The 13,266-nt window shown below is 46.4% G+C and overlaps 1 protein-coding gene across 1 annotated transcript in view; it reads left to right on the plus strand.

The window, feature by feature from the left end:
- Positions 1-31: 31 nt before the first annotated feature.
- The window catches only part of Lhx4 (LIM homeobox 4), a 41,559-nt gene continuing 28,324 nt past the window's right edge, over positions 32-13,266 (plus strand). The window contains exon 1 of the mRNA XM_008829738.1: positions 32-251. Coding sequence (XP_008827960.1) covers positions 176-251 — 76 coding nt within the window. The 5' untranslated portion in view covers positions 32-175. The remainder of the gene's footprint in view (positions 252-13,266) is intronic.

The raw sequence follows: 13,266 nt of genomic DNA on the forward strand, positions 1-13,266 counted from the left end.
GGGAGGGGGCCGGCCAGCCTGTGGAGTCCTCCGGGAGAGGCGGAGGGCCCGGCTTCCACTGCGACTTCAGCGGCCTGGTTGGGTTTTTTATTATTATTTTCAAATTTCTGAATCCAGCTGGAGGGAGAGAGCGAGAGATCTCCGTAGACTGCGATTTACTGCCTCTTGCTCCAAGATGATGCAGAGCGCGGCTGTCCCCGCGGAGGGGGCTGTCAAGGGGCTCCCAGAGATGCTCGGTGTGCCTATGCAACGTAAGACAACCCCCTTTCTCGCTGATTTAATTTGATAACAAGACATCTAACAGCTTCAGCGGGTTCGGGCAGGCCGGACGCTGCTAATGGCCCAGGCCGGGAGGGGTCCGGGCGCAGAGGTGGTCACAGGGCAGGGGTCTATCAGTGTGTTTTTGATGGGCCTGGCTCTTGACTGTTTGGGATCCAATATTAAAGCTCCAGGGATACTGATCGTGGAGGGCCCAAGGATTCGAAAACTGGCTTCTTCGGCCCGTGGCTTTTGGGGAACCCTGGGGATGATGCTGTTTGGGTACAACAGGGGGTACAGGGTGCAGGCCAGGCCAGAGGGCAAAAGTGTTCCCCGAGATAGTTGTTCTCCACGATGGCTACAGCTCGCAGAACCGCTAGTGCAACTTCACCCCACCTGGCGGGAAGTTGGAGAGTGAGTACCCCGGCCGGCTGTGCGTAAGACCCCCAGACACTCACTTGGTTTCGCGATCCGGAGCCTAGTGAGTTCCCACACTGCTGCGGGTGATACCTGCCGCCGCCGCAGCCGCCGCCGCCGCCGGGGACCGACCGTTCCTGGTCAGCGACTGCGCTCGCCACATTTCAGCTACCAGAGGAATGCAGCGCGGAGAAGCGCTGGGAAGAACTTGTGAACTCGATCAGTCTTTGCTTAGGCGAGGGTAGGCAACCTGGGTGGCGCGGATTTGAAAGAGGGAAAGATTCGGGTGTGTGGGCGCCTGAAATTAACAAAGCTTGGAGGTTGGGGCAGGTTTTGTGACCAGGTTTCTCTGTGCACCGGTGTGCGCCCGCAGGCATTTTCCTTGAGGGAATCTGTCACTGTTTCTGACTCCTGAACAGAAGAATCCACGAGAATCTGTGCGGAGACCCCAAGCATAGCGTGCGCTGTAGGCACCAGGTTATGCCCTGTCTCTCTGACTGCTGTGTTCGGTTAGGTGACCCTAGGCACAGTGATGAGACGAAGGGTTCCCTCTTTTGACTTGCCTAGAGGCTGTATTTCCGCCTGCCACAGATTTAGTGGTGCAGTAAGGGTTTAAGTAAGAGCTAGATCACCCAGGGATGGAGAGGACCTACGAACTAGGACGCACCAGCGCGCCCTCCTGCGCCCCAGCTCTCCATCGCAGGGGTTCTCTCCCAGCATCCCTCAAAGGGCAGGCTGGAGACCAGGTGTCCTGGGCTTCGCTGGAAAGTTGTGGGGAAGGGAGTGGTGGAGACAGCTCATCCACACCTGTTTGAGATTGTTTCTCGACTGTTTTCTATAATTTTTGTCAACTGTTGGCAAACTGTTTCAAGTTCTCTGCACCTCGGAGAATTTACTGTTAAGATATTCTGTAGGCGGCGTTGGTTTACACCAGCACCTACAGGGAGAGACAGTTCTCAGTTCCGGCACGAACAGAAACGCGAACCCTGACCAAGGTGCTTAAATCCTTAAGTTGCTGGTAGCTGTGCAGTGAGCGAATGGAGGGAGTGTGTGTGTGTGTGTGTCCTGTCCAACTCCATACACCTGTGCTCTGATGACTGATTCGCAGGTGTCCTGTCAGGATTCTGGACTCTCCCTCTGAAGGTTTTTTTTTTTTTTTTTTTTTTTTTTTTTTTTTTTTTTATTTATCTATCTTTGTATCTATCTACCATCCCTTGACTTTTGTTTCCTTTGCTCAGATACAACTTTGATGTTGGATGTCAGGAACTCACTTTCCTAAAAGGTCCAGAACTCACCTTCAGAGCTTCGTTCAGTTCTCCAAGGCTCTGAATCTGGGTCCATACCATGGAAAACTTAAGGAGATGAAGAAAAGAATGAAAGAATGAAAAAAAGAAAAAGAAAGAATTATCACTCTGGGGTGGTTCAGCAAGGCAATGCCAACCAAGAGGGGGTGGTGAGCCGTTCCTTTTGTCTTGCTTGAGTTCTGTGGAGGACAGAGGAGGCAGGTTGGAGGAAACATGGGATCAAAACTAATGCAGGAAGAGTTCAGGATTCTCCTTTCTCCCCCTTTTCTTTCTTTCACCCCTCTCTTCCTTTATTTCAGAATCTTGCCTTCCCTTACAAGCAGGTCTGTCTCCTAGCTGTTAAGCTCTTGGTACTGGGACTGGGGGACATGTGGGGGACATGATTCCTTCTCTCACAAATAGACAAACCTGAGTCATAGGGCTCAATTGTCTAAGAACTGATAAGCCTAGAAGTGTACGGGGCACACCCTTAGGTCTGGGGGGGGGACCCACTACTGGGAGAGCTATAGCACCGGGTGATTTGCACTGGAGACTGTCCAGTGGTCTAAGCAAATTTGGGTCGTGCCCCTTGCCACAGATGCTTTCTGCATTTTCATTGCCCGAGACTCTCCAGAGTACATGAGGAGCAGCATAGAGATCCAGAGATCCGTGCCCTTGGTGCCCTGGCCTCTAGGGGCGTTTTAGGACTTTATTTTTATTTTTTCATTTTTTTGAGACAAGATCTCCCTGTAGCCCCAGCTGGCCTGGATCTCATTATGTAGACCAGGCTGGCCTCTATCTCACAGAGATCAGCCTGTCTCTGCCTCCCGAGTGCTGGGCTTACAGGCGTGTGCCACCGCACGCGGTTTTAGGACTTTAAATCCAGTTTGTTTGGGGCAGCAATTGAAATATTCCCCTGCGTATCTGAGAATGGGTGAAATGCATCCCCTTCAGAAAAATGGTGTAATAACCACATGGTGTAATAACTTCTCTTCCTTCACCAGTTTCTACCCGCGACTCTGGGCTCTGCCACCGCCAGCCCCTCCCAGCACGGTGGGTTTTGTGCTTCACTGCACAGAGGCAGAGGTCGATGCGGACCTCGCGGCTGGGATGTGCCCAGGGCGGTGGGACCCGTCGGCGCACAGCTCAGGTGAACTTGAAGCTTCACAAGCCACAGTTCAGGTGGTGGAAAGAATCCGAAGGTGAGAGGCTGGCAGTGATCCCCAAAAGCCAACTGGGGTAGAGAAGTAAGGTTCCTCTTGCTTAGGTCTCCTTTTGGTCCGCAGTTGCCGCCTGGGACCGCTGCTTTCTAAGGAATTCAAAACCCTAGCTCCTTATTATAGGTGACCCGAACGCTCTTTTGGCGGCAGCGGCAGGCCACTTCCAGGGCCTTTTTGAAAGGGTTCGCTGTTGGTGTCTTTGCCGGTGGTGTGGCTGGCTTGGGGATGCAAGTGAGCCCTCACAGCACCGATGAGCAGAGTCGGGTGCTGTGAGCACTTGCAGTCTCAGAATCCAGGGGTCCCCTGCCTTCATCTGAGTCCTGCTGACCCCAATCCCCGGCTCAGGAGGTCCAGCAAAGTGCACGATGTGTGGTAAGGTGGGGAGCTTTGTCTGCCCTTTCCACCGTGATGACCCGTCTTCCATACAGTCTTCCTCCGAACTGTGGGAAAGGAAGATGGACACCCGCAGTTCAGAGCCTGCTGGCGGGACAGCAGAGAACCCGCCGCTGGAGAAAGGACAGGCCAGAGGGTCCCAGCTGGCGGGAGCAAAAAGGGAAACAGGAAAGACATCTCTACTCTCTGTCCTGTCAGCAAAAACCACTGCCAGCTCACTCAAATCCCAAAACTGAGCGAGAATGAGTATTATCTATTTTGTATTTGGTAGACTTTTGAGTGAAGGATTTCTTTGGGACTCCCCACTACCCTTTCTTCCTTGGCCAAGGCTCTAGGGTGTATGACCTGACTCCCTGCATAGGTTACACCCAGCATTCCTGGCCTTCCACCTGTTAGTCCTGCCTGCTGGCTTCTTGGGACGGCGTGGGCACCCATTTTCCAGGCCAGGACTTCTAGCAGACTTCAGCTGAATGCTTTTCCTTCCATTTCTACCTTATCTCTGGGTTCGAGAAGAACCCACAAAAACAATATGCTCTATGTGGACAAAAATCGTGCAGATTCCGACATAGAATTTCCTCTTCTTCAATCTCACCAAAAGAGTCTTAAGACGAATCATTTTTTTTTTTCTCCTAAGTCCAGGCTGCTGTCTCCGATAGGCTTCCAGCCTGGTGGATGGTGGGTCGTCTTCCCCAGCTGGTAGGATCTAGCGAGCCCCCGACCAGAGCTGTGAACTAGAGATTCTAAAGAAACCTAGTGACCACAGCAGCGCCTAAATTGACAACCGGTGGCCTAGAGCGTGAGGGGCGAGTGAGCTCCTATTTGGTCTCTCTCCTTTCGGTGGCAGTGAGGGTGGAGGGACCTTTGGGAAGCCCTGGTCCAGTGTGCTCAGGTTGCAGAATTAACGACTAACCCCTGCCATGGAGTTCTCAGTGGAGTAGGTGAAGGGTGTGCTGAGCCATTCCTCGGTGTCCCGGGAAGTTGCAAAGTTGGGAGTGAGCAAAGGAATCCGCTCCAATTCGAAGTCTGCTACCTTGCTCCGCTGCAGTGAAGTCTGCGGGAAAACCCAAACCAAACCCGGCTGCATACGGTTAAACAGGAGTGGCGTGTTTAGGTCAGGGAATGTGCTCCGCATGACCTCTCAGCGACCTGGTGGCTGCCTGGCCGGTAAACACTGTCCAGGGTGGCCCCAAGAACTGTGGATGAATTTCTTCCAGAAACCATAGCTGTGCCCCTGCGGGAGGTCCATGGCCAGGGCCCTTTGCTCGACTTGTGCCCTGGGTTTCGGGTCACTCGCGGGTGGAGGCAGAAGCAAGCAGGGCTGTCCTTCAGGGCTTTGCGCGCACCGCGTCTTGGAGACCGCGGTCTTGGTCCTTAGTGGGGCACGGGAGGGACTGCTTGGGTCCACTGGTTGCTCATGCCTGCTGCTTGGCGGGTTCTGTCTGTCAGCTCTGAGCCATGCAAGTCATTCCTTTTCGGAGCTTGTTCTCCCGCCCCGAGTTCTGGTTTACCGGCGATTGGCGGTGACTGGGCTCCCTGTCCTGCTTTAAGCGCACCTCTGGGGAGGTGCGGCCGGCCCTCGCCTCCGCAGCGCGCTGCTCAAAAAGAGGTCGCACTGGCACCTCTCTCCCTCCCGGAGCCCATTTCGCGCCAAACGTTGGCAGAGACAAAACTAAACCGCAGAACCGGCTGCACGAGCCTTGAAGGGTTTTGTGATCCTTGGGAAGCGATGCTCGCATTTTGGGAGCAGCGGCTTCAGAGCAGGGAGATGGCCAGCAGCCGTCCTGCCTTCTGGGTTCGAGTCTTGGCAGAACCAAGCTTGGACAGGGCTGGAAAACCTTCAGCCTCAAGAGAAAGCAAGGCTTCTGCGTGATGCTGGTTCCATCGCGGGGGGTGCTGGTGACCGGGCGCCTGGGATGGCGAGTTCCCGCGGGCGGCTTTCCCTAGGACTGGACTCAAAAAAAATAATAATTTTTTAAAAATGACTTTTTATACAACAAGGAGAATGCCTGTTTAAAGAAACCCGAAAGGTGCAACTAGTGAAAAAGAATTTCTAGAAAAACTAGGGTGAGATGAAACCGGGCTGGAAGTTAAAGAAAGGGCGGGCGGCCGAGACCACCGGTGCCACCTCCCTCTTGACAAAGGGGTGTTAAGGCAAGAATGTGGGCTGAATGCGGTAGGGATTATGGGTCCGACAGCCCTCTAGACACCTTGGAGGCCCCTACCTGACTACAAATTCTGGGTGACTTTAAGACCCAGCTTTCTGCAGGTGAAGTGGGAGTCTGAGGAGGCGGGAAGCGGCAAAGCAATTTCTTTCCATTGAATAGACAAAACACTGGCTACAGTGTTTGAACAGTGACCTGGTGACCCCGCTGACCAGGTGTAGACAGCCTCGAGTCCTAAATATTTACATTGTCCTAATTTTCCATTTGCTTCGGATTTTAGTGCCCTTTCACTCCTCAGTACAGTCAATTAGCGATTACTTACCACCCCTATTAGCGGACAACCGAGAGAGCGCCCAGTGCTACCGAGGAGGCAAAGAGCAAGGGCAGGCGCCTACAGCCCTGTAGGAATGGACAATTAATTAACGGGGATTAAAGGTTCTTTCTGTTGCGTTGTTAAAACATCCCTTTTGAGCTTCCTGTTTTGAGGCAGAAATGGTGGCTATTTGGTAAATATCTCTGGCCAGGAAACTTGTGTTCTCTAATAGAAGAGTTGTGGGTGGGGGATGGTGGGTGGAGTTGGGCCAAGGGACCTTGTGTCATTTCTTTCAATTAGGGAAATTTATCAGGAATAGAGTTGGGAAGCTTTGGAAGCACAGAGCTGATGAGAGGAGAATATTAGTCACTTTGGAAAAACCAAGGTTAGAGAGATTCTGAAGCAGCAGCTTGCTGTGGCAGCACAAGATACATTGCCGAATTGGCTCCTGGGTCTGGAGATGACTAGATGGGGGTGGGCTTTACTCCTGCAATGATTTTCTGCCTTTTCTCTCTTCCTTTCTGGAATTGGTATTGGCAATATAGATGTGAGCTAATGGGGCAATTGTCTTAGTAAAACCCGAACCTGGCTTGGTGGCTTGAAAGTCCTCCTTCATCCTGGTTCCTCTCTATCCCTCTCCATGTCTCCCCACCCCACCCCCTCTTTTTTTTTGGGAGGGTGGAATCTGTGCAGAAGGAATGAGGTCCTCAGCTGGAATTCACCACACAGAGATTTCCTTAGAGATGCTGTGCCAGGGTGGTGAGATCCATTTCTTGTCCCTGATGTAGGAGCCTCAGGATTGGACACACTGGGTACCAGGGGTAAGACAGGGAGTACTCCAGCTTTGACTGCTGCTCAAGACAGGGAGGAATCAACTACAAATAGGTGCCGCTGTGAAGCATCACCTTTTTATAGTCCTTGGTTTTATAGGAACCCTGATCAAAATGGAGCACACATCAACCATTTTGAGGCACTGTTGTTAGGGGTAGGTGGCCAGGTTAGGTTTAATTGGAAAAACTGAAATTGATTCTTCCTTGCAAAATGCACTTTGGGTTAACTGTATTAAGGAGAGAGTAGCAATCATCTTGGGTTGGTGAGTCCTTGCTCCTACTGCTATTTTCCTAGATTCTTTTCTTATACCTCCCCATTAACTTCCCTCTATCAGTCTGGGTCTAACCTCAGATGTTTTATCAAAGTACTTCACCTCCAAATGCCTTTAAAGTATAATTTGCTTTAATTATAATGCTGGGGGGTTAAGGGATTGGTTCTAGGGATAGCCTACTAGGGCAAAACTCTACAGCCAAATTAATTGAAAGTTTCTTCTTATGAGGGAGAGAGAGGCTGCCAAACATATGGGATATTGCTACAGAATAGGACATCGGAAAAATACTGTGTGCAGATTTAGCAAAAATTGGATGGGGAATGGAGTGGGAATAGGGATGTGTCTACAGCATCTCCAGACAGTCATGGATTTGTTTAGTACATTTTTCTGTTTTATTTTCAGTTACTGGGACTGTTCTATGTTCCACTGAAAGATACTAATTCTACAACAGAATGTCTTCTGGAAGATAATCCTTTCTCTGCAAATAGATGCTGACATTGTGGATTTTATTTGCTTCCAACTACAACCTTAACATGGTAACACTGAAGCAATCTCTAGGTCATTTTTGAATCTGCTCTTTCATTAACGAGATGTCTATTTTGGAACTGTCTAAGCAGAAACAGAACAAAGGAGATTTTCAGAGACCTCAAACTGCCTTAAAAAAAAAATAAAATCTGTTGGGGGAAAGGAAGCAGAAGGGAAATGACAACGTTAGGTGGGATCATGTCTGATACCAGGAGGATTGCTTAGCTTTCTTCTTGTTAAAACATTTGTCGAAACAAAGTAGGGGAAAAAACCCCTAGAAATTAGATAACAAAGGGCGTGTAGATCAATGCATTATAAGCATGTACATGGATCTAATTATGTAGAGAACATCATTACTTTAGACATAATGCCAATTTTTAAAATTGGGATTTTTGTCCCAACATTTTTGTGGCTGGTCCCTTGTCTCTGTGTAATGCTGCTGACACCATCACAAAATACCACCTGTGTTCAATACACCTTTTCTTTTTGTTTTTAAATAATTAATAATCAGAATTTGTGCTCTAGCAATGGTGATATTGAGATTAATTTTACTAGATTATGAAAATTGCTTAAGAAAGATTGTATAAGACATTTTGGAAAGTTATGTTAGGGTCTCTTCAAAACACCCTAGTTTTAGAATAAGTGAAAATATTCAGTAGCTGTAAATTGCTCAATAAAAGATGAGCTAATTGTCTTCAGTAACAAAGAGGCAGGAAGGGGGTGGGGAATGTCATATGCATCTAGTCATAATTTGTGCCACGTAACCTAATTCTGGGTTTTGGGCTTCCTTGTTAGAAGAGAGAGTCCTTGTTTCTTTTGGTCACAATTGTCAGGTGATTAAAAGACAGCATATGTAGGAAAATAAGATTTTGTTGTCAGCAGTGATGGTGGCAACTCTGAATTGGAAAGTTTTTATTTTTGAAATAATTATCTAGGCATGAACCTCTACCTTCATTTTAACTTAGCTTTATCTCTGATCTACTTCTTTGAAGTTTTAGATATTTCTGAACTCAAGTATGAGTTGGGCAGAGGTGCTGTAAGGTGGTATGGCCTGTGGTCTTGGGTCATGGGACACTTTAGAAGTAATCATACCTAGACTGGATCAGTGAGCCTCCCTGCTGTGCACATCTTCCCAAGCCCAGACTTTAAAAAACTGGCTTCCTGCTTTGGTACTCTGGGAACCTGAGTCATTGGCACAGTAACATCTTAGATGGCTGTTCTCGCCTCCTTATATGTGAGATAGGAATGGGAAGATACAAGAAAAATATGTGCATAATATTTCAGTTATTTATGCGTTTCCTTAAAACTCTACATAAGAAAAGTCAATAACAAAACTTAAATAAACTAAATTAAAAGCTTTTGGAAACCTATATCAGCCAGCTACTTAGATGAAATCACTTGTTAAAGAATTTGAGGGGAGGGACTGGAGTGATGGCTCAGTGGTTAAGAGCACTGACTGTTCTTGCAGAGGACCTGGGTTCGATTTCCAGCACTCACATGGCAGCTAACAACCATCCATAACTCCAGTTTCAGGGAAATTTGATGCTCTCTTTTGACCTCCATGACACTGGTGTACTTACATATATGCAGACAATACACTCATACACATAAAGATAAAAATAATAAATCAAATACTAAAAAACTAATTTGAGGAGAAAAGTCTCAGAGATTGGTGGCTTTGGTGAACACTGGTGGAGCCTTCAGTAAGCTCCAGAAACTATCCCACAGAAAAAGAAAGTTCGAGCCTCAATTCAGCCCCCAAATTGTGCCCTTTGGGAAGCTCCTTATTTTCTTAACCTTCAGAAGTCCACTTCACAGGGTGTCTGGAAAGAATGAGTATGCCGGTTTGGAAAATATTTAACAAAGTTCAATGGGCTGGTGATCTTAAGATGCTCTGAGACCAGGATCTGGGCTCTCATTCTGCAGATGGAGTGGCTGGGACCCTCCTAGATGTTCCCAAGAAGACAGTCAAGCTCAGTGAGCAGGAGTCTTCTGGAGTCTACCAATAGGGAATCCTAGAAGCATCCCCTACATAGTCTAGCTCCCTTTCTTGAAAGCAACAAGGAAAATCTCATTTTAAGCATTAGATTGCCAAGCCCAATTATGAAAAAATGGCCATTAAAAAGCAATACCTTATAAGGACTTCATGTTCATAATTTTTCAAAATATTAATCTGGCCTTAGAGCACAGTCAAATGATTATTATTCCTATTGGTACTAACTAACTTAGTTTTAAAACATTAAGGCTATGCATCAACATTGTAATTCCAGTGGAAATATTTGAAATTGATTCATTTTCCCAGAAAGGTATACTTCTTAAATACATTTAAGAAGCATTGTTGGATATGTATGTGGTAGGCTCTTTAGTGGCTTTTTTACCCCCTCTACTCCATTGACCTTCTGTGACCAAGGAGTTAGAAAACACCATTTCTCAAAGAATTAAAATCAATCAAACAAACACACACCCTCTGAAATGTTTTCTGGTGGCCCCTGGTTCCTTGAGAGAAGTTTCTTGAAAGTGAGAAAATATGAGCAGAAAACAAAAATGCACAGTGCTTGTTAGATGTCACCAGAGGGTGTGGACAATTTGATCTACCACAGACCACATCCAACCTTTTGGGTTCTTCTACTTTCTAGCTTTATGAAACTTCTGATGGAGGAACTGGGGGCTTACAAATGCATCCTCTTTTCTGTTGGAACGATCTGGAAAATAAACCTAGTATGGCCCTCCTGCAAATACTTCAGGAGCCTTAAAGGGAGGCTTGTGAATCTTATAAACTCCCTTGATGAAGAAAAAGATTATAGTTCCAGCAAAGGCTCTGCAGCCATTTCTCATCAAAGAACAGTCATTCTCCTTTGGACTTTTAGATGGTTCTAAGAAAAATGCTGGAAACTTCAGGGGTTCATCAGAACGCAGTTCATTCTTACCTGGCTATGTGATGTTGATAGCAAGTATCTCCAGCCGGCAGCTTCAGTCTCTTTGTTTCCAACATTCATACAATGATGAGTAAATTCATCCTCGCTCTAAAGAAGAGGCTGCTAGGTTTCTTTATTCCAAAGAGATGGAAGTCTTGCAATATTGCATTATCTGTTGTTCATCTTCTATGATGACGTTGATCAGAAAGGAGTGTACACCCAGATGTTTTGAAATGTGGGGAATGGAGGAGAGTTTTGCATGTGTTGGCAGAGGAAGGGAAGGGGAAATATGAAGTGCTGGGGATTGAATTTAGAGCCTCCCACATGCTAGGCAAGTGCTTTACACCTGGGTCCCAGTCCTCAAGTAATCTTGATCCACTTAAAATCCATAAACCCATGAGACAATGGAGAAGGGAGCTAACAGTCGAACTTGGACAATGGTACTGTGGATCTGGATGTTTCACACTCATTAGATCATGTGATCACAGCACAGCAATAACAGACTGGTGTTATCGCCCCAAAACTAAAGTTCAAAGAAGCTCAGTAATTTGCTCATGTTCAGGGTCCGAAGAGGTCTGACTCTGATCTATAAACAATTTGGTAGACCCCAGAATTTGAAGGTCCAAAGTTGACACAAATTCACCATTGAACTATTTCAAACAAAATTCACCTTGAACCATTTCAAACAAAATATAAGAAATGTTTTTACTCCTTTTTAGCTTTTCTGTGTCACCCATTCCCACTCTCCCTGGGACATTAGAGCTGGACAGCTCCATTAATCAGTGGTGCCTTCCTTTCACAGAGCTTGGTTTAAAAATAGACTTTTTATCAAAATATGTTGTATGAAATTCTCAAAGAATAAATAAAAATATTTTTAGTTGTCATTTTAGGCCAGGCATGGTGGGGCACACTTTTAATTCCAGCACTTTGGCGGCAGAAGCAGGTAGAATTCTATGAGTTTGAGGACAGCCTGGTCTACATAGCCAGTTTTAGGCTAGCCAGGGCTGCATAGTGAGACTCTTGTCTCAAAAATAATTTTTTTTTAACAAAAGTAATACCTTGGCCTGGATGGGGGAGCTGTGTGCTCTTGTGCACACATGAGCATGTTTATGTATCTGGACTAAATGTGTATAACTTTGAGTGTTTATGAATGTCTATATACATGTGTATGCTGTATGTATGCACACTCGTGGCCTGTGACTCACCTGTCTCATCACTGCAAGGAGCACAGCAGTCTTGAAAATATCTCTCTGCCTTCATTTCCCCTCTGTGAAATAATAGTCAAGCCAGATAAGGCTTGTGGATATATGAGTGCATGTGTCTCAGGGTGTGTCTTTGTTTATCTGGGATTGTTTCTCTGCATGTATATCCACACCTCTGTAGATGAAGAGCATGTGTACGTGACTGTATGTGAGAAGCTCTGCATGGATAGTGAGGGTGCAAATGTGTCTATTCAGCTGAGTCGAGGTCTGTGTCTTGAGCTGTCACTCTGCACGACACAGGAGGCTCTGGTGGATGACACTTGATTTGTGATATGCTGTGTGATTCAGCATCACCATCTCTTTCTTGGCTGTTCCAGAGTTTCTGTCTTTCCATGCCTGAATTTGCTGTCTGCAGAGCCTCAGCAGAGAACTTTATGACAGAACCCTTAATGAACAACCAGGATTAAAAACTTGTATTTTAAATAAAATGACTCCTTTTATTGGAAACTCAATTTATAGATCAGATTCTGTCTTTAGTGACTTCAAGGATCTGCTAAAATTTCAGTTTCCAAAGGAAGATTTTGTGATATTACTAAATACTGCACGAAGCTGAACTCATTGGGGATTTGAAAATTCTCATGCCCCTTGAAAATTTTTGTTACAGCTTTGTTTTGTGCAGGAAACTTATATAACCTCTGTTTTGGTTAGGCTCCTCAGATCATGAAAATTATAGTAATAGCAACAATTCATTATATCAAAAGGACTTGTTGCTATTTGAACAATTTTCAGATAATTTACATTTCTCACTAATCAAGTGAGGTTATTATAGCTTGGAATGTGGGGTCTAAGTTCATAGGTCAGCACCTTCTCAGGGGCAGGGATAGGTCTGAACTGGAAAGATGCTATCCACAAACCAGTGGATAGCATGGACAGAGTCTTCCTGCTTCTAGCCCTCTCCTGGGCATTAGGTATCCATCCCGTGATACAAACATTCTAAATTTGTGCCCCAGATGTTTCCATTTGCTCAAATATTAGGCATCTACTCCCTGGCTCATCTATGCTCTTTCCTTTCTAGAAGGTCTGCTTTGATTTCCTTTCTAGAAAATGACAGGGTCAAACCAGGTAAGGTGATGACTCAGGCCCCATCAGCATTGGCCTGGGCTTAGCCTGTCTTAAGGAGAGCCCAGTCAGGCTTAGATTTGAATCTCATCCCCTCACTGTGGGCTCTGGGTACCCTGGGCCCTCTAAGCATTTCCTCAGCTGTGGGTGGGGCTGACACAGACCTTCCCTGCTTAGCTGTGTGAATCAGAAATTAATAATATACACTGAAGCCCTTTCATAGCTCACAACAGGCCCTAGATACCTGGTTTCATCATCATCATCATCATCATCATCATCATCATCATTGCATATTCTGGGTCTTTTTCAACTGTTTTGAACTTATTTTTACTTTAAATTTTTTTAATTAATTAATTT

The sequence above is a fragment of the Nannospalax galili genome, unplaced genomic scaffold, assembly GCF_000622305.1.
Source record: "Nannospalax galili isolate Female #2095 unplaced genomic scaffold, S.galili_v1.0 scaffold294, whole genome shotgun sequence".
NCBI lineage: Eukaryota > Metazoa > Chordata > Mammalia > Rodentia > Spalacidae > Nannospalax > Nannospalax galili.